General features: G+C 46.7%; 1 protein-coding gene across 1 annotated transcript; it reads right to left on the bottom strand.

Moving 5' to 3' along the window:
* Positions 1-1,922: 1,922 nt before the first annotated feature.
* MEDAG (mesenteric estrogen dependent adipogenesis) lies at positions 1,923-21,027 on the bottom strand. Its single transcript, XM_081215110.1, has 5 exons — positions 20,445-21,027; positions 10,606-10,715; positions 7,716-7,828; positions 4,805-5,090; positions 1,923-3,125 (listed from the first exon to the last, which is right to left on the bottom strand). The coding sequence occupies exons 1-5, from the start codon at positions 20,720-20,722 to the stop codon at positions 3,001-3,003; spliced, it is 912 nt and encodes a 303-aa protein (XP_081071236.1). The 5' UTR covers positions 20,723-21,027; the 3' UTR covers positions 1,923-3,000.
* Positions 21,028-23,572: the final 2,545 nt, after the last annotated feature.

Here is a 23,572-nt window from a genome sequence, read left to right as displayed (position 1 = left end):
GTCACCTCCTTCCTGGGCCATCTCTGCTGTCTCTGATTCTTGTGTTTTTCTCTTCTCTGAACCCTTAAGAACAATTACTAATGCCTTGCATTATTGGTTCTCTCAAGTTTATTCAAGCCGTGAGTATCAAGTGTGAACACTCGGTTTAAATCTGTTAGACCAGCAGTTAGCCATCCAAATGAATGTTCTCTTCTTCAAAGTAATCATTTATTATAATGACACTGCCATTGCTTAAAGCATCTTTGAAATTCTTTAGAAACTCCCTTCAAACACTGATGCACATTCTTTTGAATTTCTTAAATCGGGGTATAACTTGGCTCTTTGAAGATAGACTGGGTATTTGAAACAGTAAGAAGACATTCGAGCTGATAATTAAGGTAGGCAATCAAGTTGAACAATGTTTTCCTTTGGCCAAAAATCAAACTCTAACCATGAGGTAATAAGAGAAAAACTCCCTTATTCTGGAGATAATGTCCGGATTGCATTCTTGTTGGAAAAAATTAATAGCTTCCAAGGTGACTCTTTCACTGAGAGCTTCAGTAAATCAGTTGTTTGGATAAATTGATCCTTACATGTTTCTTTTAAAACTGAATTTTACAGTTACACGTCATTAATTTTATCTCCAAAACTGGATCATAAGCGTTTTAGACACTTTCCTTTTTGAATCTCTCCCGCAGCACTGATTTTATTGTTCTTACTAGCTGTACACCCGTCTTTTACAAGACTGGATGTTTCTTGAGAGCAAGGGTCATGTTTTAGGCACCTTTATAAACCAGCTCCAGTGCACTGCACACAGTAGGCACTCAATCATATGTGATAAATGAATGAATGAATGGAATGAGTGATTGCTTAGGCCATTCTTGTCCTATACATTTCTACTGATCTTAAACTGTTTAAGATGTCTGAATTAGGGCAAATATACATCCAGACTGAGGTCACTTTGATCCAGGAAGATCTGTCCCAATAGGCTTTTCACCCATTTTATGGATTTCCCAGTATCAATTCTTTGTGACATTTGCTAATGAAATATACATTAGCACAGTGTATATTTCCTTGGAGGCAGTCATAAAACTTTGGTAAGTGAATATCGAATTGAGTAAATGCATTTGGCTCTGAGTTGACTGGAAACAATTTTTAATGATAAAAGAAACCTTCCAGGGGCGGACACGGGTTTCAGCCCTGGTCCAGGAAGATCCCACATGCCGCGGAGCAACTAAGCCCGTGTGCCACAACTATTGAGCCTGCGCTCTAGAGCCCATGAGCCACAACTACTGAAGCTCACGAGCCACAACTACTGAAGCCCGCGTGCCTAGAGCGCGTGCTCCATAACAAGAGAAGCCACTGCAATGAGAAGCCTGCGCACAGCAAGGAACAGTAGACCCCCGCTCGCCACAACTAGAGAAAGCCCGCGGGCAGCAATGAAGACCCAACGCAGCCAAAAATAATAAATAAATAAAATAATAAATTAAAAAAGAAAACTTCCAGATATTTAGTCCATTTCTGGAGCGATTACCAATGGTTTTCCTGAATTCAACTATTTTCAAAAAATGGACTTTGTCAATTTTTGTGACTAGAGTTTCTATTTCCTTTGGGAAGCATATACTATTTGATATTCACCTAAGGTTTGTTTGTTCTGGTGTATAACTTATTTTTTTGTTAATACTCTTCATTTTGCACCGAGTTTGAATAACAAATGTTTATCATCTTCTGTTATTAAGGAACATTCCCTGTTTCTGAAACATCAGTATCAGCTTTTTCCTCCAAATACTTCATAGACCTATTCTTCAAAGAAGGCTCTTCTTGATAAAGTAGCTGTAAAACCACCATTCTTACTGTAAGTAAGTTACAAGGCCCACATACCACCTGCAGAGTGTGACAGAAAGATCACACATACTTGGTCACAAATTTACTCAATTCGATGCTGAATGTTAAGGAAAAATTTAATTGCACAAATATGGTACATACCATTTCAAATATAAATGAAAGGACAAGCAGTAGCGCTATCATAATGTATAATACAGGAGTATTTTTTAAAAGGACAGAAAAATTTTACTCAGGACCCAGAAATCTTTCTCATTATAAGCCTGTGTAGCAACTCATTCATGCAGGTTTTTAGGATGCAAATAGGATGATTTTTTTTTTCTTTTTGAAGAACTCCACTGTAGCTATGAGATGAAAAATGTATTGCTGGAACAATGTATTATGGTAATGGTATAGCTTTCTTCTATTTTGCTTTTAGTGTTAGGATGGCTAAAAGCTTATGAAATACCCAACTGACATAATGTGCTTTTAATAGAGAGGACAATGCCGCATACATTATCCTTCTCCTGTCATGTTTGGAATCACATCACCTGGCCTCTTTCTACACGGGCCACTTTGTTAAGAGGGAGGTCAAGGGAGTTCAGATTTCAGGCAGCGGGTGGCAGGGTTACCGCGGTATCAACCTGGCCAGTCCTCCCGCGAGCCTCACCGTGAATGTTTCTCCTAAGGTTTCATCCTATGGGCAGGATGAAAAACATACTTGCTTTCTGATGAAGGATGTTGTGGGCTTTTTGCTCAGCAAGGTTTGCAAGAGAACGGCACTGCTAACCCCATGCTCGCTGGGTTTGGGTTCAGACGAGCAGAGGGCTAAACCCAGATTTAGGAAGCATCACAGGGCAAAACCCAGGTCAGATGGCTCCCACAAAGGCTGCCCAGGAAGCTCCCAGGACGCCAGGGTATAAGCGAAATATTCAGGGCGGCAGGATTCTGCCACCCCCTCTGCCCCTTTGGAGAAGTGTTCAAAGGAGAGGAACTGCCCAGGCCATGGGGCCAAAGCCCTCCCATCCTGAAGACAGCTGCATCAGCCCTGCCAAGGCATCACCCACAAACATGGAAAGGCAGGGTCTCTGTAGGAGCAGAGGGCAGAGGTACCCGCCTCCCATCTCTCTTGGATCCCCTCAGCCTTCGGTTCTGGCACAGGCCTGGGGTGCAGGAGGAGCCGCAAAATGTCCAATCCGATCAGATAAATGGGTTGGGTGTCTCTTCAGATTCCAGAACACATGGAAATGGTAATTCTGCCAAAAGAGGCTCCATCAGAGATGATCTGGGTGACAGACTGCAGTTAAAAACTTCATCTAGTGAACCTGAGAAAAGTAAACAGGGCTTGCATTATTACCATCTCTAGAAAACTAAAACCAAAATCCAACAGTACCTAAAGCCCATGCAGCATCCCACGTAACCATTTCAATAATGAATAGGGAATCCTGGCTTCCTCAGAAAAACTCAAAAAGCTGACAGAAACGTGTTGCTTTCTGTTCACCAGAAGGATGTGGATTGTCACTTGCTTCTCCATGGGCTGGAGTTACAGGTACCTTTTCTCACTTGATGACAAAAGGCCCACACGTGGGGAAAAGATGCCTAGGACAAAGGTCTGTTTTCGAGAAGGAGATGAAGCCGGGCTAAGTGATCACCAGGGCTGAGCCAGCGGAGCTGCCTGCCGAGTGGGTGATGCACGGTGGTTGGGTCATCTGCGGTGCCTAATGACGACTCAGGTGGGCCTTGAAGAATCCTTCCCCACGGGCTTCCCTGGTGGCACAGTGGTTGAGAGTCCGTCTGCTGATGCAGGGGGGATGGCCACAACCAGGCAAGGTAATCTTCCCCCAAAAGGATGAGCATATAACTTTCCCTCCGCCCCCACCATGGCAGCAATGGAGCAAAGCACAAAGGCATCTTTGTAAGAAGCACCCAGACAGAGAAAGCAAAGCAACAAAGAGGGAGACAGGAGGAGGAGGAGGGGGAAAGGCAGGAGGGACGGAGGGAAGGAGGGAGAGACAGAGACAGAGAGAGACAGAGGGAAGCTACTTTCCAGGATAAGAAATAGCTAGGAGTGAGCATTTTTGCTAGAAACATTGGAAGAAAGCAACTGTCATTAAATGAAACTAATGAAGCCTCTGTATTTTTTTTTTAACTTTTTGAAAATGACAGGTTCGTAGAGACTGGTGTTTTGTTGTTGTCTTTTGCTTGTTTTTCTTTGTTTGTTTGTTTGCAATGAGCAGCCAAAGTCCTGGTTCAAGGAAGTTGCCTTCCAGCACAGACTGGCCTGGGACAGACAGCAGGCTCAGCAGAAGACAGATCCAGATGACTTGACTGATATCACTGCCTTAGCCACATCAGATTGAAAAGTCTCCCCAAGTCCTGGGGAGGAGGCCCCGGATGTAAAATCTAGAACGCACCAGATGTGACCTGCGGTCTGTTAAGTGAAGCAGTCTCAAGAGATATTCTTTTGTGGTCTTAGAAACTCTGGAGAACCCTTCCAAATATTTATAAAGATGGATATCTCGACCATGTGTCTTCCCCCCTCAGCCAACACTTTTCCTTAACATTCTGTTGCCCTGAATATGCACATCAGGAAAGCATCATTCTTCTATAGTTAAATTATTGTTAATAATATTTCAATGAGTATTAACATGTATTTACATTAATAATATATTTTAAAATTATTTTCTGGGTATGCTGCACTATAAAACTGCTATGTCAGAAAACTTTAAGGAGCCTAAAAGGAAAAGTCACTATATTTCTTTTCTTTTTTTTTCTTTTAAAATTTTTATTGAAGTGTAAATGACTTACAATGTTGTGTTAATTTACTATATTTCTTTTTGGTAGTAAATGTTTCTCACTTCGTAGTTTCTGAAATATGTGATATTATATTTCCCCTTTACCAAGAAGCCTTACCTTTTCCATTAATTGATTGTCCTCCCCCACGATATTATTCTACCCTTTAATTTAACTACGTTCCTCGGGTACTTGAGAATTTTTAACATACCTCTGGAAGTTACACTGAATTTTCGGTCCGAGAAACTGCTCCTTCGGATTAAAGGTTCACTCATCTTTTCCAGAAACAATTTGATGGTCTCCTTCTTTTCTGGACTTGTACTTGACAAATTCAGAACTTTTCCATTCACTTTGACAGTGGAATTGCTGAGCCCAAACCAATAGAAGAAATCAAATAACGCGTCAGCTTTGAATTCATACGCAAAGCTCAAATCTTCTCCATTAACCACTTTGTTTCCTGGAGGGAGAAAATTCTTTACTGCCTCTTGAAAATCAAACTGAAAGAGAGAGAAGCATTTAATTAATTTCATGGATATAATGATAATGTTGTATTACAGACTTATATCATAGAATTATATTATAGAATTAACTGTCCAAATGTCCAAAATATCACACCTCTTATTTCTCTTCCTTTCTGACATATTTTTTTTCCAAACAAGAAGGTATAGATTTTTTTTAATTGGGGTATAGTTGCTTTACAACGTTGTGTTAGTGTCTGCTGCACAACGAACGGAGTCAGCTATATGTATACATTTTCTGACGTATTTTTAAACAGTTGCCTTTATCTTTTACTTATTTATTTGACATCTTTATTGGAGTATAATTGCTTTACAATGGTGTGTTAGTTTCTGCTTTGTAACAAAGTGAATCAGCTATACATATACATACATCCCCATATCTCCTCCGTCTTGTGTCTCCCTCCCACCCTCCCTAACCCACCCCTCTGATCCGAGCTGATCTCCCTGTGCTATGCGCCTACTTCCCACTAGCTAGCTATTTTACATTTGGTAGTGTGTATATAAGTCCATGCCACTCTCTCGCTTCATCCCAGCTTCCCCTTCCCACTCCCCATGTCCTCAAGTCCATTCTCTACGTCTGCGTCTTTATTCCTGTCCTTCAGAACCTTTTTTTTAGATTCCATATATATGTGTTAGCATACTGTATTTGTTTTTCTCTTTCTGACTTACTTCACTCTGTATGACAGACTCTAGGGCCATCCACCTCACTACAAATAACTCAATTTTGTTGCTTTCTATGGCTGAGTAATATTCCATTGTATATATGTGCCACATCTTCTTTATCCATTCATCTGTTGATGGACACTTAGGTTGCTTCCATGTCCTGGCTATTGTAAATAGAGCGGCAATGAACATTGTGGTACATGACTCTTTTTGAATTAAGGTTTTCTAAGGGTATATGCCCAGTAGTGGGATTGCTGGGTCATATGGTAGTTCTATTTTTAGTTTTTCAAGGAACCTCCATACTCTTCTCCACAGTGACTGTATCAATTTACATTCTCACCAACAGTGCAGGAGGGTTTCCTTTTCTCCACACCCTCTCCAGCATTTATTCTTTGTACATTTTTTGATGATGGCCACTCTGACTGGTGTGAGGTGATACCTCATTGTAGTTTTGATTTGCACTTCTCTAATGATTAGTGGTGTTGAGCATCCTTTCATGTGTTTATTGGCAGTCTGTATATCTTCTTTGGAGAAATGTCTATTTAGGTCTTCTGCCCATTTTTGGATTGGGTTTTTTTTGATAGAGATGCATGAGCTGCTTGTAAATTTTGGAGATTAATCCTTTGTCAGTTGCTTCATTTGCAAATATTTTCTCCCATTCTGAGGGTTGTATTTTCGTCAGAACTTTTCCATTCACTTTTACAGTGGAATTGCTGAGCCCAAACCAATAGAAGAAATCAAATAACGCATCAGCTTTGAATTCATACACAAAGCTCAAATAAAAATTAATGCACAGAAATCTCTTGCATTCCTAAACACTAATGATGAAAAAATCTGAAAGAGAAATTAAGGAAACACTCCCATTTACCATTGCAACAAAAAGAATAAAATACCTAGGAATAAGCCTACCTAAGGAGACAAAAGACCTGTATGCAGAAAACTATAAGACACTGATGAAAGAAATTAAAGGTGATATAAACAGATGGAGGGAAATACCATGTTCTTGGATTGGAAGAATCAACATTGTGAAAATGACTATACTACCCAAAGCAATCTACAGATTCAATGCAATCTGTATCAACCTACCAATGGCAGTTTTCACAGAACTAGAACAAAAAATTTCACAATGTGTATGGAAACATAAAAGACCCCAAATAGCCAGAGCAATCTTGAGAAAGAAAAACGGAGCTGAAGGAATCAGGCTCCCTGACTTCAGACTATACTACAAAGCTACAGTAATCAAGAAAGTATAGTACTGGCATAAAAACAGAAATATAGATCAATGGAACAGGATAGAAAGCCCAGAGATAAACCAACACACATATGGTCACCTTATTTTTTTTTTATAGCCCTGTTGCTCGCACATGCGAAAGCAACTTCATCGACTGGACTTTCTTTTTTTTTTTTTTTTTTGCGGTACATGGGCCTCTCACTGTTGTGGCCTCTCCCACTGCGGAGCACAGGCTCCGGACGCGCAGGCTCAGCGGCCATGGCTCACGGGCCCAGCCGCTCTGCGGCACGTGGGATCTTCCCAGACTGGGGCACAAACCCATGTCCCCTGCATCGGCAGGTGGACTCTCAACCACTGTGCCACCAGGGAAGCCCCTGGTCACCTTATTTTTGATAGAGGAGTCAAGAATATCCAATGGAGAAAAGACAGCCTCTTCAACAAGTGGTGCTGAGAAAACTGGACAGCGACATGTAAAAGAATGAAATTAGAACACTCCCTAACACCATACACAAAAGTAAACTCAAAATGGATTAAAGACCTAAATGTAAGGCCAGACACTATAAAACTCTAAGGGGAAAACATAAGCAGAACACTCTATGACATAAATCACAGCAACATCCTTTTTGACCCACCCCCTAGAGAAATGGAAATATAAACAAAAATAAACAAATGGGACCTAATGAAATTTAACAAACACAAGCCAACCTCACCTGAAGCCAGTAGCTTTCTCCAATCACTGAGGAGATGACCATGTCCATCCCCTGCTCTATCTGTCTTCTTATCTTGGGGTGCCTGGTGTTCACAAGAAACGCATACGTTCTTTCTAGAAATAAGGAAGTAGAAGTCAAGAAACAAGGGTGCATGTGTACTTCTTAGTATCTGACAAAGCAGTGATTCCCACCATATTTGGAGATTTTATTAATTTATAACCTCCCTCGCTCCTCCCTCACTGCAAAGCCTAACCAGGTTTCTAGAAATGTTTCCGAGAAATTTGCAGGCGTGCGGAAGCTCCAGGATACTGTCAATGCAGGTTAGAAAATCAGCTCCCCCCAGGCTGCACTTTGTCACTCTTGCCTCAGAAATCGAAAGTTCCAGTCCATAATTATCACAGATAAGCACTGAGTCTCCTCTGTGTGCAGCCAGCAGGGGAGCCAAAGTGAAAACTGGAGATGGCTGGTTTTCGTGTCACTGCCTTGCTGGATAAACAGCAACTTGGCTCTCACCCACATTTCCTCACTTACAAAGCAGAAAATCGGTCCAGGGGAGGACGTTGCCCCTGCCTTCCCCCTCCCTCATCATTCCCTGTCCTACCCCAGAGACCTGGCTTTCAGTCTGCAAAGAGCTAGTCTAGAGTTCTAAGGATGAAGGCAATCTGAGATTGGTTCTCCTCCACACCCCAGCCCAGCACAAGCCCAGCGGAAATGTCCCTCCCATTGTTTAAATAATGCCATGTCTGTGTCCTGGCAGTTGTTTTTTGTTCTTTATTTGATCGGTTTGGTTTGGTTTAAATCCAGTTCTGTCCAGTTCTATCTAATCTAAGCAAAGGGGTGGCTGTTTACTCCCTAGGAAATTTTAAATACTGTGAACCAACAACCTCTTAACTTTTCCAGCCCCCGGAATCAAGCGCCATGTCCTTCATTACTCAAGCACTTTTTCTAGGGAGACCCATAACATAGAATGCCACCCTTTGTTTAAAGGCCATGGACCAGCCATCATGTGATTTGGGGAACTGAACATTCTACACGGGCTTTGAGCATCAAACCTGTGGTCCACCAATAGCAAGTGTTATGCCCTTGGGGAATACATTTTGAACTAACCTTTGCACTAACCTTATCCATCTTATTTTTCCTTCCCCTGTTTTCCTTTCTCCCAAATTATTTTTTGGGGCACTTTAGATAGAAACTACCTTATTTCCTCTTTGAGAAAAGATATAAATAAGCAAGTAAAGCAAACCAGCTATTTGATACCTTGAATTAACTTTCACATAAACTAAACCAAGACCTTTGGGCTCATTAGATACTTAAGGCCGCCACCCTCCATCCGCCGTTGTGCAGGCTGGGCAGGTTGTGCACTGCACAATTCTAGAGGATGCCAATCGCTTCCACATTGTCTACTTGTACATTTATTATGACAAACTTCTGGGAAGGATTAGTAAATTGTCTTGAGTTAATGGTGGCTTCTTCGAAATTTGCACAAAAGTACAAGTTTAGGATAGCAGCAGGGCTGGACATGTCGCCCTAGTCACAATTTTCATAATTTAAACTTGACCATCTTAAGCTTTGTGTCACAGAATCTCTTCATTTCATGGCTTTCCTCACAGCCAATGAGGACTGGGTTTCTCTACCTCCTTCCACAAGCATTATATAACTGTGAATCTTTTCAAGGCCACCCACAAATATTTCCTTATACCATTCCTTGTATGTTCATTAAAATGTTAAAATGGAGAGGTCTCTTATTCTTTCTTAAGAATCCTCCTGAGCGATCAATGCGGGAGGTATACTGGATACATCTGTGCATTACATTCTTAGAGAATTCTGGGCTTTCTGGTCACCAGCAAGCCAAATAACATCAGGGGCTCAGATGCTCTAACGAGCATTGCTTGTTACAGTGTGATCTGTTCCCAGCCCCTCCTGCCAAGAAGGACATTGTGACTTTGAATTATGAAGTGAGAAGGGAATCTGAATGACTCTGAATGAGACGAGCAGAGAATCAGGTCCAACGAATCTGAATGAGGAAAGGCATGTTTGAGGAAGTCTATTTGGAATTTGTAGATCAATTCTTACTCTCTTGGTCTCATTTTAAGAACGTTATTTAGAAGTAAGTGTAAGAAATGCTACCGCTATTACAGAACTTATGCCCATGACTTTCCCCACGTATCACTGAGCGGGAGGAAGAAGGGAAAATGGAGATATTTTCATATTGGAATTTGAGTCAATATAGTTGTTATCAGTCTGATTTCCTGGAAGAAACAATAAAGAGATATCTCTAAAATTGAAATTCGAAGGCCAGAGCATGAAACATAAAAGCATCTACATAAGCGTTTATTTTCTTTACCTTAGTTTTCTCATCTATAAAATGGGGATGGGATAAGTACCGCATAGGCAGGCTGGCCAGGCATCCTAGTTATGCCTGAGTCAGTTCTAGTTTATACCTTTATCCCAGCATACTTATTACAGTTCCTGCTTTCATGCTCAAAAATATTCTCCTTTGGATGATATGCCCTACTGGGCTGTTGACCAATTATTCACATTAGCACATGCCTCACAGAAGGGCTTGATACGTGGTAGGCAATATTATATATCATCATCTTCATCACTCTGGTCATTTTTGCAACCCTTGCAGGCTCAGAGATCACTTCCTGCATAGACAGGAAGTATGACACAAGACTCAGAGACAGATGGCTTCTGCCGTAGGATCACTTAGAGGTTTGCTCTGCAGGCTTGTGCTGTGCTGATGGCCTCACACACCAGGCTTCCAGCCTTGCACAAGCTGACATCCGCCCTGCTTTCTCCACTCCCAACTTCTACCTCATCAGCAGGGTACAGTCCACAGCCCACAGCCCAGCAAGGCAGAACCAAACCCAAACACTTACATACCTACCTTTTGAGGAGTCCTTTCTGGTCTGTACATTAATAAAGAACAGCATTGGTTTGCTCAATATAGTTTCCCGGTAGTTTTTATAATCGCAGTAGTTGGTCAGTTCCACATATCTATGAAAAAAGAAGAGATGATTACAAGTGCGATGTACCTTCCCATCGAGGTCAGGAAAGGGGACGTACTGGACAGGTGTCTACTACATCCTCAGATCCTCTGAGGGAAGTCCCCTAAAGTGTCCTTCGGGAGGCAACCATATCTTGTACCAAATAAATAAATCCCCTCCCCTGATCAGCTGACAGATCAGCATGCAAACTAAAGGTGGCCCTGGTCCTGGGGGTGCCTGGCACCAATACCTGGCTCTCAAGGGCAGCCTGTACCAGATGATGACTAGTACCATCTATCTTTGGGCTGTAAGCGTTCATTTGAAGCTACCGGAGCCCTATGTCTCTCTGGGTTGAGAATGAATTATACTCAATAAGTGGAATTTTCTGGGTCTTCTCCAGTGTAGTCATCCTAACTGGTGGGTCTGAAATTTTCCTTTCCTTCTCTAATCCCAGGATAAACCCAGACGGCTCCACTGATTAGACAGTCAACCAATATTCATATGAACCAATTTACATCTCCCTGATCGTGAGCTTGTGCAATTTAAAAAAAACAAAAAACAAAACGAATGTTGGATTTCTGCCCAGGGCCCTATTACATTTAGCCTCCTTGGTTTTAGTTCATTATTCCAGCCCAGGAAGAGCTTTTTGCTTTTTGACTCTGTCCTCCGATATGTCAGCTTTCTCTCCCTACTCTGCACATTTTCCAAGCGGCCTTTCTGTGTCTCTACCTGCACTGTTGATTTTAAAAAAGACAGATGCAGCTGCAAATTGGCTTCCTTCAAGAAGACGGCTAATTTTCTAACCAAACTCAAGCTCAGAAGCGGCGTGGACACTGGCAGGCTGAGTGGCATCCAGCATGCTGGGGCATGCGGATACCCCAGCCCCTCTTCAAGACACAGCGGCTTCCCCACTGACGGGCACCACTGCAAGGTCTGCATGGACTGAATGGGCTGCTTTTGCTAAAGGGCCGCATGTTGGCTCCTGACATCTAGTCCCCGGCAGAGACGGCACCCCCATTTCTTTCTGGCTTCTTGTCCTTCCAGAGCCTGACATGAAAATAACAGCCCTGGGGAGCACCTGCAGCGGACAGCTCTGGCCGCAAAGTCCCCTCAGCCTCCTTCCCCATTGTCCTCGTCCCACAGCCCACTGAGAGGGGCCGGAGCGCGAGACGGGGACCCAGGCCTGGGTCAAGAGCAGTGGGAGAATATCGACCCCCCGAGTCAGGAAAACACAGCTTCCACTGTCTGCCTCCAGCTTGGTTTCTTAGAAATCTGTGTCATTATCCTTTTTTCTTGGATAGTCAGATCTGATTTTGAGAGCTTTTAAAACCTGACCCCCGACGGAGCATCTAAAATGCTTCCTGCCTTCTATTTCACCAGGCTTTTAATGTAGCGTCCATCTCCCAACCCGGGGCATGTGGGTAGTTAGGGGGCTGGTCCTGCGGTGGGGAGGGGGACACAGGCTGGTGCACCCAGGGAAGGAGAGAGGGTGCAGGTGTCGCTGTCCAGGGGTGTGGGCGCGAGGGGAGAGGAGGGTGGGAATGGAGAAGGGGGTTAGCAGTGGAATGGACTGGGTATGATAATGCAGACGCAGACCAGGGATTTCCTATGGTTCTCCCTCCATGCCTCCCACACCCCCATCCTCCTCTGGGCAGCACAGTGCACAGTGAGGATGGGGGGTAAAGGGGCACCTGGCGGGAGCGGCACTGTGTCCCACATCAGCAGAGGGAGAATTTTCCTGTTTTTCTTTGTCCCAACTGACCAACTGCCGAATGGTACTGGAGAAAGGAAGCGAAGGAGAAGGAAGGAGAAAGGGAACCGCGATTTGCTGGGTTCACTCACTCTCATTCATTCATTCATTCATTCATTCAGCAGCATTCACTAAGCACCGGATGGCGTGCTGACACGTGCCTTGCACATCTGAGGAGCTCAGGGCCCAGGAAGTGGGGATGGGGTAGCAGCGGTACAGGGGCCCCTTGTGCGCCCCACTCTTCCGCCATCCATCTGTTCGGCTGCCAAGGACCTGGCCCAGGTGGGCAGAGAGACCTGGGCAGTGGTAGGGAGAGGCCGGCCCGTGAGGCCTGTGGTTGCAGGGGGGTGTGGGGAGTGGCAGGGGGAGAAAGCAGGAAGAAGAGCCTTTAGCAAAAGAAGAAAAGGGCAAGTCTGATTGGACTAAACATCAAAGAGATAGATGCATGATGCTGGCTGGGAGTGGGTACCACCTGTGATCCATCCAAAGCAATTTTCACATTCTCCCACCTTGTGTATCATGGAGTTAATTTAGAGTCATTTAAGCACTTAATATTTCCCTCAAAGCGATTGTTCTGCTCTCTCCATATCCACGGTCTGACTGTCACTCTCTAGGGCATGGACATGGTGCACGTGTGTGTATAGGACACCCAGAAAATCTGCAGTTTTGAATACTGTTCTGATGACCCAAATGACAGTGCAATACCTGCCTCTGCCTACAAAATCGACTGACGTCTCATTGGAGGTATCACTGGCAGGAGAAAGGTAAAAATCTCAACTTGGAAATGATCACTGGTTGGAAAAATCATCAGTTTTCCACCAAATTCTGCAGAAGACTTTTTTGACTGCTATAGGGCTCAGAGAGCTGTGGTTTGGCCTGATCAAAGAAGGGAGACTGGGCGGGGGAGGGGAAAGGGGGCATCTTCTGGAGAGTTACATATTGAGTTTAATGCATAACCTATCCATGAGTCACCTCTCCTGGAGTCTGAATTTAATAAGATATCCTGAATCATAACACTATACTCAACATAATTTAATCTTCCTTTGATGATTTAGAGGCACTTTTAGGATCTTAACGGGGCTGTAAACATCATCACAGAGCATCGCCAGTTATCACTGTACCACAGATGTGGGAAAAGGCTGCTCACGGGAGAGCTCTGATAACACAATTTACAGACAAGAGATTGTGGCAAGATCCCTACTTAACTCTGTTTAAACCAGGTCACAAGTAAGAACTACTTCCTTAATTCATCCATCCCCAGCCTCCCAGTTACGGTCCAATCGTTAAACACCTCAAAATTGCAGTGGAATAAATACATGTGAGCATCCCTTTGGGATTCACTGGTATGAAATCTGGATATGTAAGTCACTAAAATACAAAGATTGAGGACCCAGTTGCTAAATCTCACAGGTCTTTAAGTACCTGACATTCAACCACCAGGTTTGTTTTAAGATGAGCCTGACTAGACGACCTTAGGGACCAGTTATCTCATCTTCAATCATGCATATTTATGAATCACTCATGCAAATATTGCTTCTGCGTCCTGGATATTTATTCTATTCACTGAAGTTTTCATTAGGGATGAGAAGCAAACAGTTTAAGGTAGCTCCTTTAAACTCTCATTTCTTCATTGCTTTTATCCTGGCCCCAAAATGCTGCTAGGCTGGAACTTTCTACGCCTGGCTTTAATCCAAAGGTTGAAAGGCAGAACAACGTCATAGAAAGCATAGTGATTCGAAATAGGAAGATTTAATTCACGTTCTAATTGACTGGCTGTGTGAACTCCGTCCCAGAGCCTCAACTCATTATGACCTTCAGTGAGTTACTTAACCCACTGAATCCATTCCCTCATCTTTAAAAGGGACATAACAGTATTGCCTTCCATTTGATAATGTAATGCAGTGCCAGTAACATAGACATACGTACTTGGGCCCATAGTAGATGCTCAACAAACATTATTAGTGTCTTTAATTCTGGCCAACTCCGCTGGCCTTAGGGTGAAGTTCTGTAGGCTTCTGACACACAACCAGGGCTGTGTTCATTTGAGTTACCGGGCTAGGAGGACTATATGAAGATCTGAAAAATAAGTAAGGGCTTCTCTTTCCTTGCTCCAATTTCTTTCCTCATCTTTTCAGTTTGGAAGGCTAGAGGGAGCAGCTTAACGAAGGCAACACCTGAAAGATGGGACCAAGATAGAACACTGAATTTTTGCTTCTAGCAAATCGGGAGTAGCTGAAAGATCACCCACCCTCTAAGATGCCAACCCTTCTCCAGAGTTTTCTTCAAATTGTACATCATCTTTAGCATGATTTGAAAAGCTGCTCCAAATTTCCCTGGCCCCTGATAATTGGATGCTCAAAGACAAATAGGAATTCAAACACACGGCTCCCATCTCTGTGTGTGTGTGTGTGTGTGTGTGCGTGTGCATGTGTGTGTGTGTGTGTGTTCATTTTTTAAAGTATGGAGGAAGGAGCAGATAAAAAGAGAAATATATTGGAATAGTCCTTGTGTAAAAGGGCCAGAAATTGCTAACAGCTTCCACAATCCTTTGCTGTGACTAAGCAAAAGCTTACAGGGACATTCTTTCCAGTGTTAACTTGTTAGTTTTATGCAAAGCCTTCCCTACACACTGACATGATTCCTTCTGTTCACTCCCTCACCTCCTTCTTCTGCCCTAACTCTAGTTAAATAAGCAAAAATTTCAGATTTATCACTCTAATGTCTGTAACTCTAATCAACGATACACGTGTTCATTCATTCATTCATTCATTCATGCAAGAGACATTTACTGAGCACCTACTACATGCTGGGCACTGGGGACACAAAATGAAGAAGGAAACAGCCCCACTTTCCAGAAGCATCTAGTCTATTGGGGAGACAGCTAAGAAAATGTATCATTTCAATATGAAATGATACACATCTAAGGCCTTGTTGCTTAAAGTCTGATCATTGGACCAACGGTACTGGCATCACGGGGGAGCTTGCAAACCTGCAGAATCCTGGGTCCCTCTCCGAATGTATTTGATCGAAAATCTGTATTTTCACAAGATCCTCAGGAGACCTGCAAGCTTATTTAAAGTTTGAGAAGCACTGGTCTAAGCCACGGTCCCTGTTTTTCAGAGGCTTACAAACAAGTTAATCATTCAAACACACAATGCCAGAAGAATGCACGGTTCTCTGCGCTCAGGCATCCACAGGGCTATGTCCTAGTAATGTAAATAAGAAGGAGGGGCTTGGAACTAGAACCACTTACTGAGCTGGGACGGGAACAGAGGAGGGATTGTTCCGTGGGGCCAAACAGACTGCCAATGGGAGGGCAGAAGCAGGAGGGAGATGGGGACCCCGGGGGGAGTCTTGGTTTAGCTAAGCCTTGCGGACTGCAAGTGGAGGCATCCAGGCCCACAGGCAGGCATTTGCAAGGACCGGAGTGTAGCTGGAAGGGCAAAGCAAGTCTCCCGAGGAAGAAGGCAGCAAAGGCCAGTGCCCCTTGTTTTGAATCACCCGATTTGGGTTTGATTCTTATCTCTGTGACTTCAGCAAGTTTCTTAACCTTGTTGAGATGCATCTCCTCACCTGTAAAATCTAGCTGATAAGAGGTACCCCATGAGGTGGCTGAAAGACTAAATAGTGTGTGTGAAGCACTTGGCCTTGGGGTTGCTTGGTAGGTACATAAGCTGACATTTGTCCCATGATGAATAGGTACCAATGACTGTTTTGAGAACTTTACATATTTTAATTGTGAACAACAACTCTGTAAGGTTGTTGGCATTATTATTCCCATTTTACAGCTGAGAAGACTGAGTCACAGAGATTAGGTAACTTTCCCAAGTCACTCAGCTAGGAAGTAGCAGAACTGGGACTTGAACCAAGGCAGCCTGGTCCTGGTGCTCATGCTTGTCCACACTTACTCCGAACTGAATCCTGTAAAAATCATAGCTCAACACGTGAGAGATTATGACTTCATCAATATCACTGTGAGTCCTGTTTAGGGGCTGCAGTCCTGGGCAGGTCATCAAATCCAAGACTCAGACATGGGGACCAAAGCAGAGGACAGGTCGGGAGCTTGCTGAGGGCAACCGCAAGGGTGGCCGGGCTGCATACAGGGATGTTTCTGAGAGGTGGCCTGGGCCACAGACAGAGCCCAAGCACCTCCCCCCAGTGAAAATCTAAGTATGATCCAACCCTGACTCTCCTCCCCTGTGTCCCCTGCCCCAGGCAGCTGATCTCGAGGTAGGTGTGACTGTCACCCAGCTAACAGCTGGTCAGATCTGGGCAGCAGCAGGTCACAGCACTGCTGTTCGTGGCTTCCTTCAAACCACTGGACTCACTTTCTCTTTTAGGCTGATTATGTAAGATGTGTACTGGCTGACGTCATTCCAGTTATTAATTTGAGGTTCCGGAAATCTATAAGAAAGCCGCTGCGGTCTATAGGAAGCCAGAATTATTCCAGGTTCAAGGCAGTTTGCTGACAGGGTGGGCTGTATTGTTAGCTAACGCTGTGGAGAGGCTCCGGTCCCGCAGCTCACCAGCAGCTCACCCAGGGAAATTATTTAATCTCTCTGAGTCCTAATTTTCTCATCTGTAAAAAAGGGAAACAGACAATGGTGCCGACTTTGTCAGCTTTTGCGAGATAGCTGGGAAATACTTTGCCCCCATTGCTGGTACTCAAGTGAGCATTAGTGGCCACCGTTATTATTGGTCTTATTTTTATTACCCAAGCAGCTTCTTTTTAAGAAAATTTTATTTTCTTTTGTCCAAGTGGCCTCTTTCATGCTAGAGGGCCACTGAAAACAGGGAATTAGAGCTTCTCTTTGTCAAATATTTGCCATCACATCCCACTAAAAGGCTGTGTTGTAGGAAAAAAGATAAGGGTGTGTGTGTGTGTGTGTGTGTGGTAGTTAATGGTAATTTGCACCTGGAACCCTGAGCAAGTTTCGTTTGTGACATGGGTGGGAATCCTGAGCTTGAAAGAAAAAAATAGCCATAAAGATCTTGCCATAAATCCCCGACAGGAGGACAAAGAATTTGAAAGCAGGCTCCCAGGACTGGGTGCCATCACGGGACCTTCCCACCACCCTAGGTTTCCTGAGGCTTATTTAGCAGGTATGTATTTAGGAAAACGTTCCAGTATTACAAAACAAACCAGAGTACGTAGAACCCCTGAAATCTCCTCTTACTCTCTGAGCAAGTGAATCGTATGAATGTCAGGGTCAGTAGCTCTTAGCCTCTTGGGGTTCTCTGGGAAAGGACCTTGTGAAAGTCACAGCACACACTTCTAAGGCCATGAAAAGAAATCCTGCTTATGCTGTGGGCTTATCCCACACCAAAATATTTGTTGAATGATTTAAAGAAAACCAAAAAATCTAAGTAAAGAGGAAGGATTCCTAACCTGGATCCAAGCATCTCATAAACTACCTGCATGGTCAGCAACATCAGGTGTATCTCGACCTTTCTGGGAAGAAGGTCTACCTATGATTCTCAAAAGCTTGATGGTCCAAAATGATTAAGAGTCAGCACTCTGTGTTTCTTACTCTCCAGCCATCTCGGCAGCTGCTCTTGGTTGGGGACCATCCCACACGTAAGGCAGGAATATAGGCCACAAAGAAGACAAAAAAGTCACAGGAGTCCATCAACTCTAGGCCCCAAGGTGTTATAAAGTGTAAAGTACATGGTGGGGTACAAGGTGACTCTGAAGATGATAGACTAGGAAGGTGAAGCAAAACTGGCCATCCTCGCCGATAACTGCCTGACCTCGAGGAAATATGCCACGTCGGCCAAAACTGGTGTCCAGGACCACAGGGGCAACAGCACTGAACTGGGTAAAGCCTGAAAGAAATACTACAGAGTATGCAAGGGGCTGTCACTGAGCCACGTGATTCTGGGATCTTTAGAAGTGTGCCAGAACTGACTGGTAAAAAGGAAACCGTGTACAATTCTTCTTCAGCTAAACTGGCTAGAGCTTATTGAAGAAAGGAAGGGAGGGAGAGAGAGAGAGAGAGAGAGAGAGAGAGAAGGAAGGACAGAAGAGAGAAAGAAAGAAATGAAGTGCTGCTTTTTGAGCACTATTTTAAGAGAGGAAGTTGTATGCTATCTCCAGACCAAAGACAACTGGGTAAATCTGTGCCAACCTCAGACATCTGTATTCGACTATGCACCCCACTCCTGATCCAAAACCTCTTACTGCTGTCCACAGCCGTCTTCCCCCTCTTTCTAGAAGGCTCTCTCTCCATTCAGACCAGGTTCCCTCCCAGTTGTCCTCCAGGACTGTACACCCAGGTATAAGAGGCTGCCGCGTTTGCATAGTAGGTTCCCTGAGAGGAAGACAGGTTGTTCCTTCCACCTCCCCAGTTATCCTCAGGGGCGCCTTGGTACTCCCAGGGTACAAAAGCCTTCACACGATTGCTTTGACAAGGAGAACCTTGCATTTGCTGATTCCTGTTTGCACCCTGGTCTGTGTCACCTGGTCATTGTTTATTCTGGACTCTAAACTGCCAGGGGAACACTGCTGTTCCTTCGGGGGGGAGGTGTTCCGAGCAAGAGTTGAACAACCAGACTTCAAAACCATTTTAAGCTTTGCAGCATTGTTTGCTGAGACTGGGAGAGCTGACTCTGTCAAAGCCTAACCTGTAGCTTCAATTAATTCTGGACATTTTTATTTTTCATACTCTGTTAATATAACGGTTATCTTCTTTTAAAATCTTTGCAAATCTTATTTCTAACTCGGTTCCTCCCACTGTCCCCTGCTTATGGCTTGGAATTCTCAGTTCACTAAGAAAGGGAGAAATTCTTGCTGGGGAATGGTTTTTCAGGCCCTCAAAGCCCTCACTATCTTTGTGTGGAAAAGCAAGGCTTTCCCCAGCAGCTTTCAAGAAGGCATTTTAAACATCTCATTTTGTTTGCTTCCCCCTCTTGGCTCCATCCCACCCACAGGGTGACCCGGGCCCTTGTCTTTCCCCGGAGCAAAGGCTTTCTATCTTAATAGCTGGCCAGCTTCCCCACGTCTGAACCAACCTGGAGACTGCACTGCCCGCTTCCCAGCACTCAGCTCTGCAACACAAATATAAGCACCACCACCCGCCCGCCCCCCGCCCACCCCGTGACCTCTGGAGGCACAGGGTGACCTCTGGTAGCAAGAGTCGCAGAATGCAGCGTGAAGCTCCCTCCTCCTTTACCCCATCAAAGCCTGCTTCCCATAGACTACATCCCTGCTGGCTTCGAGTCTGCTAGGAAGTGCTTCAGGCACTTTGGCCACCACAGTTAAGCATCCTGTGACCCTCCATCAGATTCGGTTTGGTCCAAGCTCTGTCCCTGGATCCTGGAAGCCACGCTCATCCCTCTCATTTTCCCAGAACTGAGCTGCCCACTCGACAGCCCACACGGCCCTGGGTTGGACTTCACGGGTCTTTGGTCCCTTCTCAGCCACCGTTTATTGATTTATTTTTTGAAAACTCACTGAGGCCAAAGATGGGAAACGTTAAATTTCTGCATGCTTCTCCCCGGGTCTCCTCACTGGATAAAGCTCCCAGGGCACAGAAGAGAACATCCTCTCCCCTTCCCTTCCCCCCAGTCTAAAGCCAGGGTGTGAGTCTCTGCTTAGCAAACATCCCCAAAGGGTGTGCCCCCAATTTGAGCTCATTTGATCCAGTTAAGGAGCCAGAAGGAAGAATCATCCGCCAGTTCACGCACTCCCCACCCTACTCTCCCTCAGGCGCCTGCCCTAATGCCCTCCCAGGGCAGCTTGGACAGCTGCAGCTTGGACAGCTGCAGAATGTCAGTGCCAAGGGCAGAGAAAGCCAGGGCGTGGGGCGGGGGGCGGGGTGGGGGGGAGTGAGGGGAGCTTTGCACCTCCGAGTGACGTTAGCAATGAGAAAAATCTGAAAGTGTGATGAAGGAGGCGATCCAGGCTGGATCTCAGGAAGTGAGGCCAGAGGACTGGGATGGGCAGCGGGGTGAAGGCCTCGGCGGGGACCAGGCGGCGGGCCCACCCACCTCCTGATGTAGCTGCCGAGGCGGTAGAGCTGTCCGTCGAGGCGCACGAGGCCGTCGCTGAAGACGTTGAAGCCCCCGCGCGTGGCCGCGGGCTCCGCGGGGCCGGGGACCACCAGCTGGTCGCCGCGCAGCTGGAAGGCGCCGGGCTGCAGGCGCAGCAGCTGGGCCAGGGGCAGCAGGGCCAGCTCGCAGTCGCACGTCCACAGGCTGCGCAGCTCCCCCGACGAGATGGAGGTCAGGCTCGGCCTGGCCGCAGGCGCGCTCTCCAGCCCTGCCATGGCCCGGCCCGCGCTCCTGCCGTCGATAGACCCCGACAGGGGCCGGGCGCCCCGACTCGGTTGGCCCCGCGCCCGGGTCGCCGCTCAGGTGCTGCCCGGCCGCCTGCCCGCCGGCCCGCCGGCCCGGCGAGGAGCGAAGCTCTGCAGGCACCGCGCGGAGAAAGCGGCCCCGGCGCCGCGCGGCCCTTTTATCCGCCCCGCGCCCCTCCCGGCCCTCGGGCACGACCCCAGACGCTCCGGGCGCGTTCCGGCATCTCAGGACTTGGCACGCTCCCGCCTGGCTGCGCCCGCTCGCAGCCAAGGGTTACTCATCCCCCTGGGGGGCGCTGCTCCACGCCTGGGGCTGGGCCCGCCCCTGCCTGGACACTGCCTGGGTGGGGGTGGGGGGGACACGCTGCCGGTGGGGGACACTGCCGGGGGGAGGAACACTGCCGGAGTGGTGGGACACTGAGGGGGGACACTGCCGGAGGTGGGGGGACGCTGCCGGGAGAGGGAGTGGGGGGACACTGCCGGGGGCGGACACTGCCGGAGGTGGGGGGACGCTGCCGGGAGAGGGAGTGGGGAGAGGTTGGGGCGGGTGGGGGAGAGCCCACCGGGGGTGCCGGGTCTGGCCCGCGGTGGGAGGGAGGGCGTGCAGCTCCCACCCTCCCCCGAGGCACCACACCTCCTCGCACTGGTCAGAGGGAGGCGCGCGTCCCTCTCCCCGCTCCCCACCTGGGCCCGGCTCGCCCGGCAGTGCTGGACCTCCGGCTCCCACGCCCCGCCCCCAGGTTGGAGTCAGTTGCCAGCCACTGTCTCCTAATCTCAGTTTCGGCTTTTTCCCTTCCAGATCATTTCCTGCGCTTCCCCACCTCTCAGCCTTTCCCGGCACCATCCCTTCCCCTGAATTTGCTGCCAAAATCTCAGCCTCTGTACACCGGTGCCCAGTGGAATCTCGGAGATAGAGTTTTGGGTGAAGTAGAAAAGAATAGCTTTATTACTTTGCCAGGCAAAGGGGGACACAGCAGGCTCCTGCCCTCTGTGTCCCAATTTGATGAGGGGTTTGATAACAATGGTTCAAGGGTGGGGCTGCTGAGAGGATTAGGGTGTGAGCAGGGCCTGCGCTCCCTTAAGCTCCTCTCAGGTGGTTGGCCTTCTCATCTTTTTTTTTTTTTTTTTTTGCGGTACGCGGGCCTTTCACTGTTGTGGCCTCTCCCGTTGCGGAGCACAGGCTCCGGACACGCAGGCTCGGCGGCCATGGCTCACGGGCCCAGCCGCTCCACGCCATGTGGGATCTTCCCGGACCGGGGCACGAACCCGTGTCCCCTGCATCGGCAGATGGACTCTCAACCACTGTGCCACCAGGGAAGCCCGGCCTCCTAATCTTGATGAGCTTCTCTGGTCCCTTTAATCTCGCCTCAGGTGGCTTCTTGGCTGCTCCTCCCTGGATTAGCAACTGTTCCAATATGCCCTTTGGAAATCCCGGAAGGTCATGGAAGCTGGAGTCTTGCCTACAAGAAATGGGGGGGAAAAGGCCTCCGTGCCTGGGAGCCCCCAGGGCCCCTCTCGGTTTCAGATTCCCTTCCTTGTAGAAATCCCACCGATCATTCAGTCACTTTTCCATAATGGCTTCGTGAATCCCCCATGGATTTCACCACTTTCCTCTACTTGCTTCTCCTCCGTGGTGGACCACAGGCGCAGTGTGCCCAGTGGTGGGGACAGAAGGGACCCAGCGGTCCTCCCCATCCCCTGCCTCCGCAGAGGCTGAGCCCCTCGAATCCTGGAACGTGTTCAGGTGTTCAGTGGGTAGATATTTGAGAGCCAGCTGTGGCTCATTCTGGGCACAGACTGACCGCACCCGGTCTCCTGAGATGTGAATGGAGGACTTTTCCCACTCAACTTAATTGAACAACTATTTACAAAACTTATACCAGGAGACAGACAGTGAGCTAAATTCTGAGAAGAGTAGCACAAGCCCTGCCCTTTGCTTAACTTACCATCCAATAGAGGGGTGGATAAGCCTTCCAGCGATTCTGATGCACTGAATGAAGATCTCTGCTGAGGATAAACCTGGATTTATGGGAGCAGAATCCAGCCCAGTGCTGGAGCTGGAGAGGCTTCTTCAAGTACTGTAGTTTAGCACTGACTTGAAGCCAGATCCGAAAGCTGGAGTAGAACTTAAAGAATATCTTTAACTTGTCTTTGTGTATCCCCACCAGGACCCTGCAGAGGTTGAATCGTGTGGAATGAAGAGTCTTTCTGTCACCTCTCATTAAATCTTAGACTATAAATGAGCTCCATTCACTCCTTTCTCCAGACATGGGTCCCTTTGCCCCAGGATCCGTCCCCATGACTGAGTCTCTCTGAGCAAATCTAATTTGCCCAGCATGCACTGATACTCAATCAGTCTTTTGCGGGAGGAAGGAGGAGTCTGCCTGTGAAACAAGCACTCACGGGAATTCTTTCACAGAATGAAGTCTGGGGATCACTGCACTGAGGGTTTATGTAGAGGGGGCTAAGGCTGTAGGTAAGACCCAGAGGCTGGGCTGTTCACAGGGAGGGAGGTGGCACCAGGAGTAGTCCTGTCACACCCTACTCAGGTGTTCATTCTCATCCCAAACACTGACGTACCAAAAAACCCAACACAACAAAAACCAAAGGACTCGTTCAAGATGAGAGCTATACTAGATGTATGGACTAAGTACTATGAGAACTTAGTACTAAGTTCTGAGTACTAAGTACTAACTGAGTACTAAGGTCAAGGGAGTGGTTGGTTCTACCGGGCAGGTCGCAGGAAGGGTTCTCAGAGGAGGTAACAAATGGGCTGGACTCTGAATACAGGCCAGGAGCACCATCAATAAGAAGTTAGGA

This window comes from Mesoplodon bidens (genome assembly GCF_964165515.1).
Source record: "Mesoplodon bidens genome assembly, chromosome: 17".
NCBI lineage: Eukaryota > Metazoa > Chordata > Mammalia > Artiodactyla > Ziphiidae > Mesoplodon > Mesoplodon bidens.
Note: the sequence above shows the minus strand (reverse complement) of the source record. Positions and strands in the feature narration are given on the sequence as shown.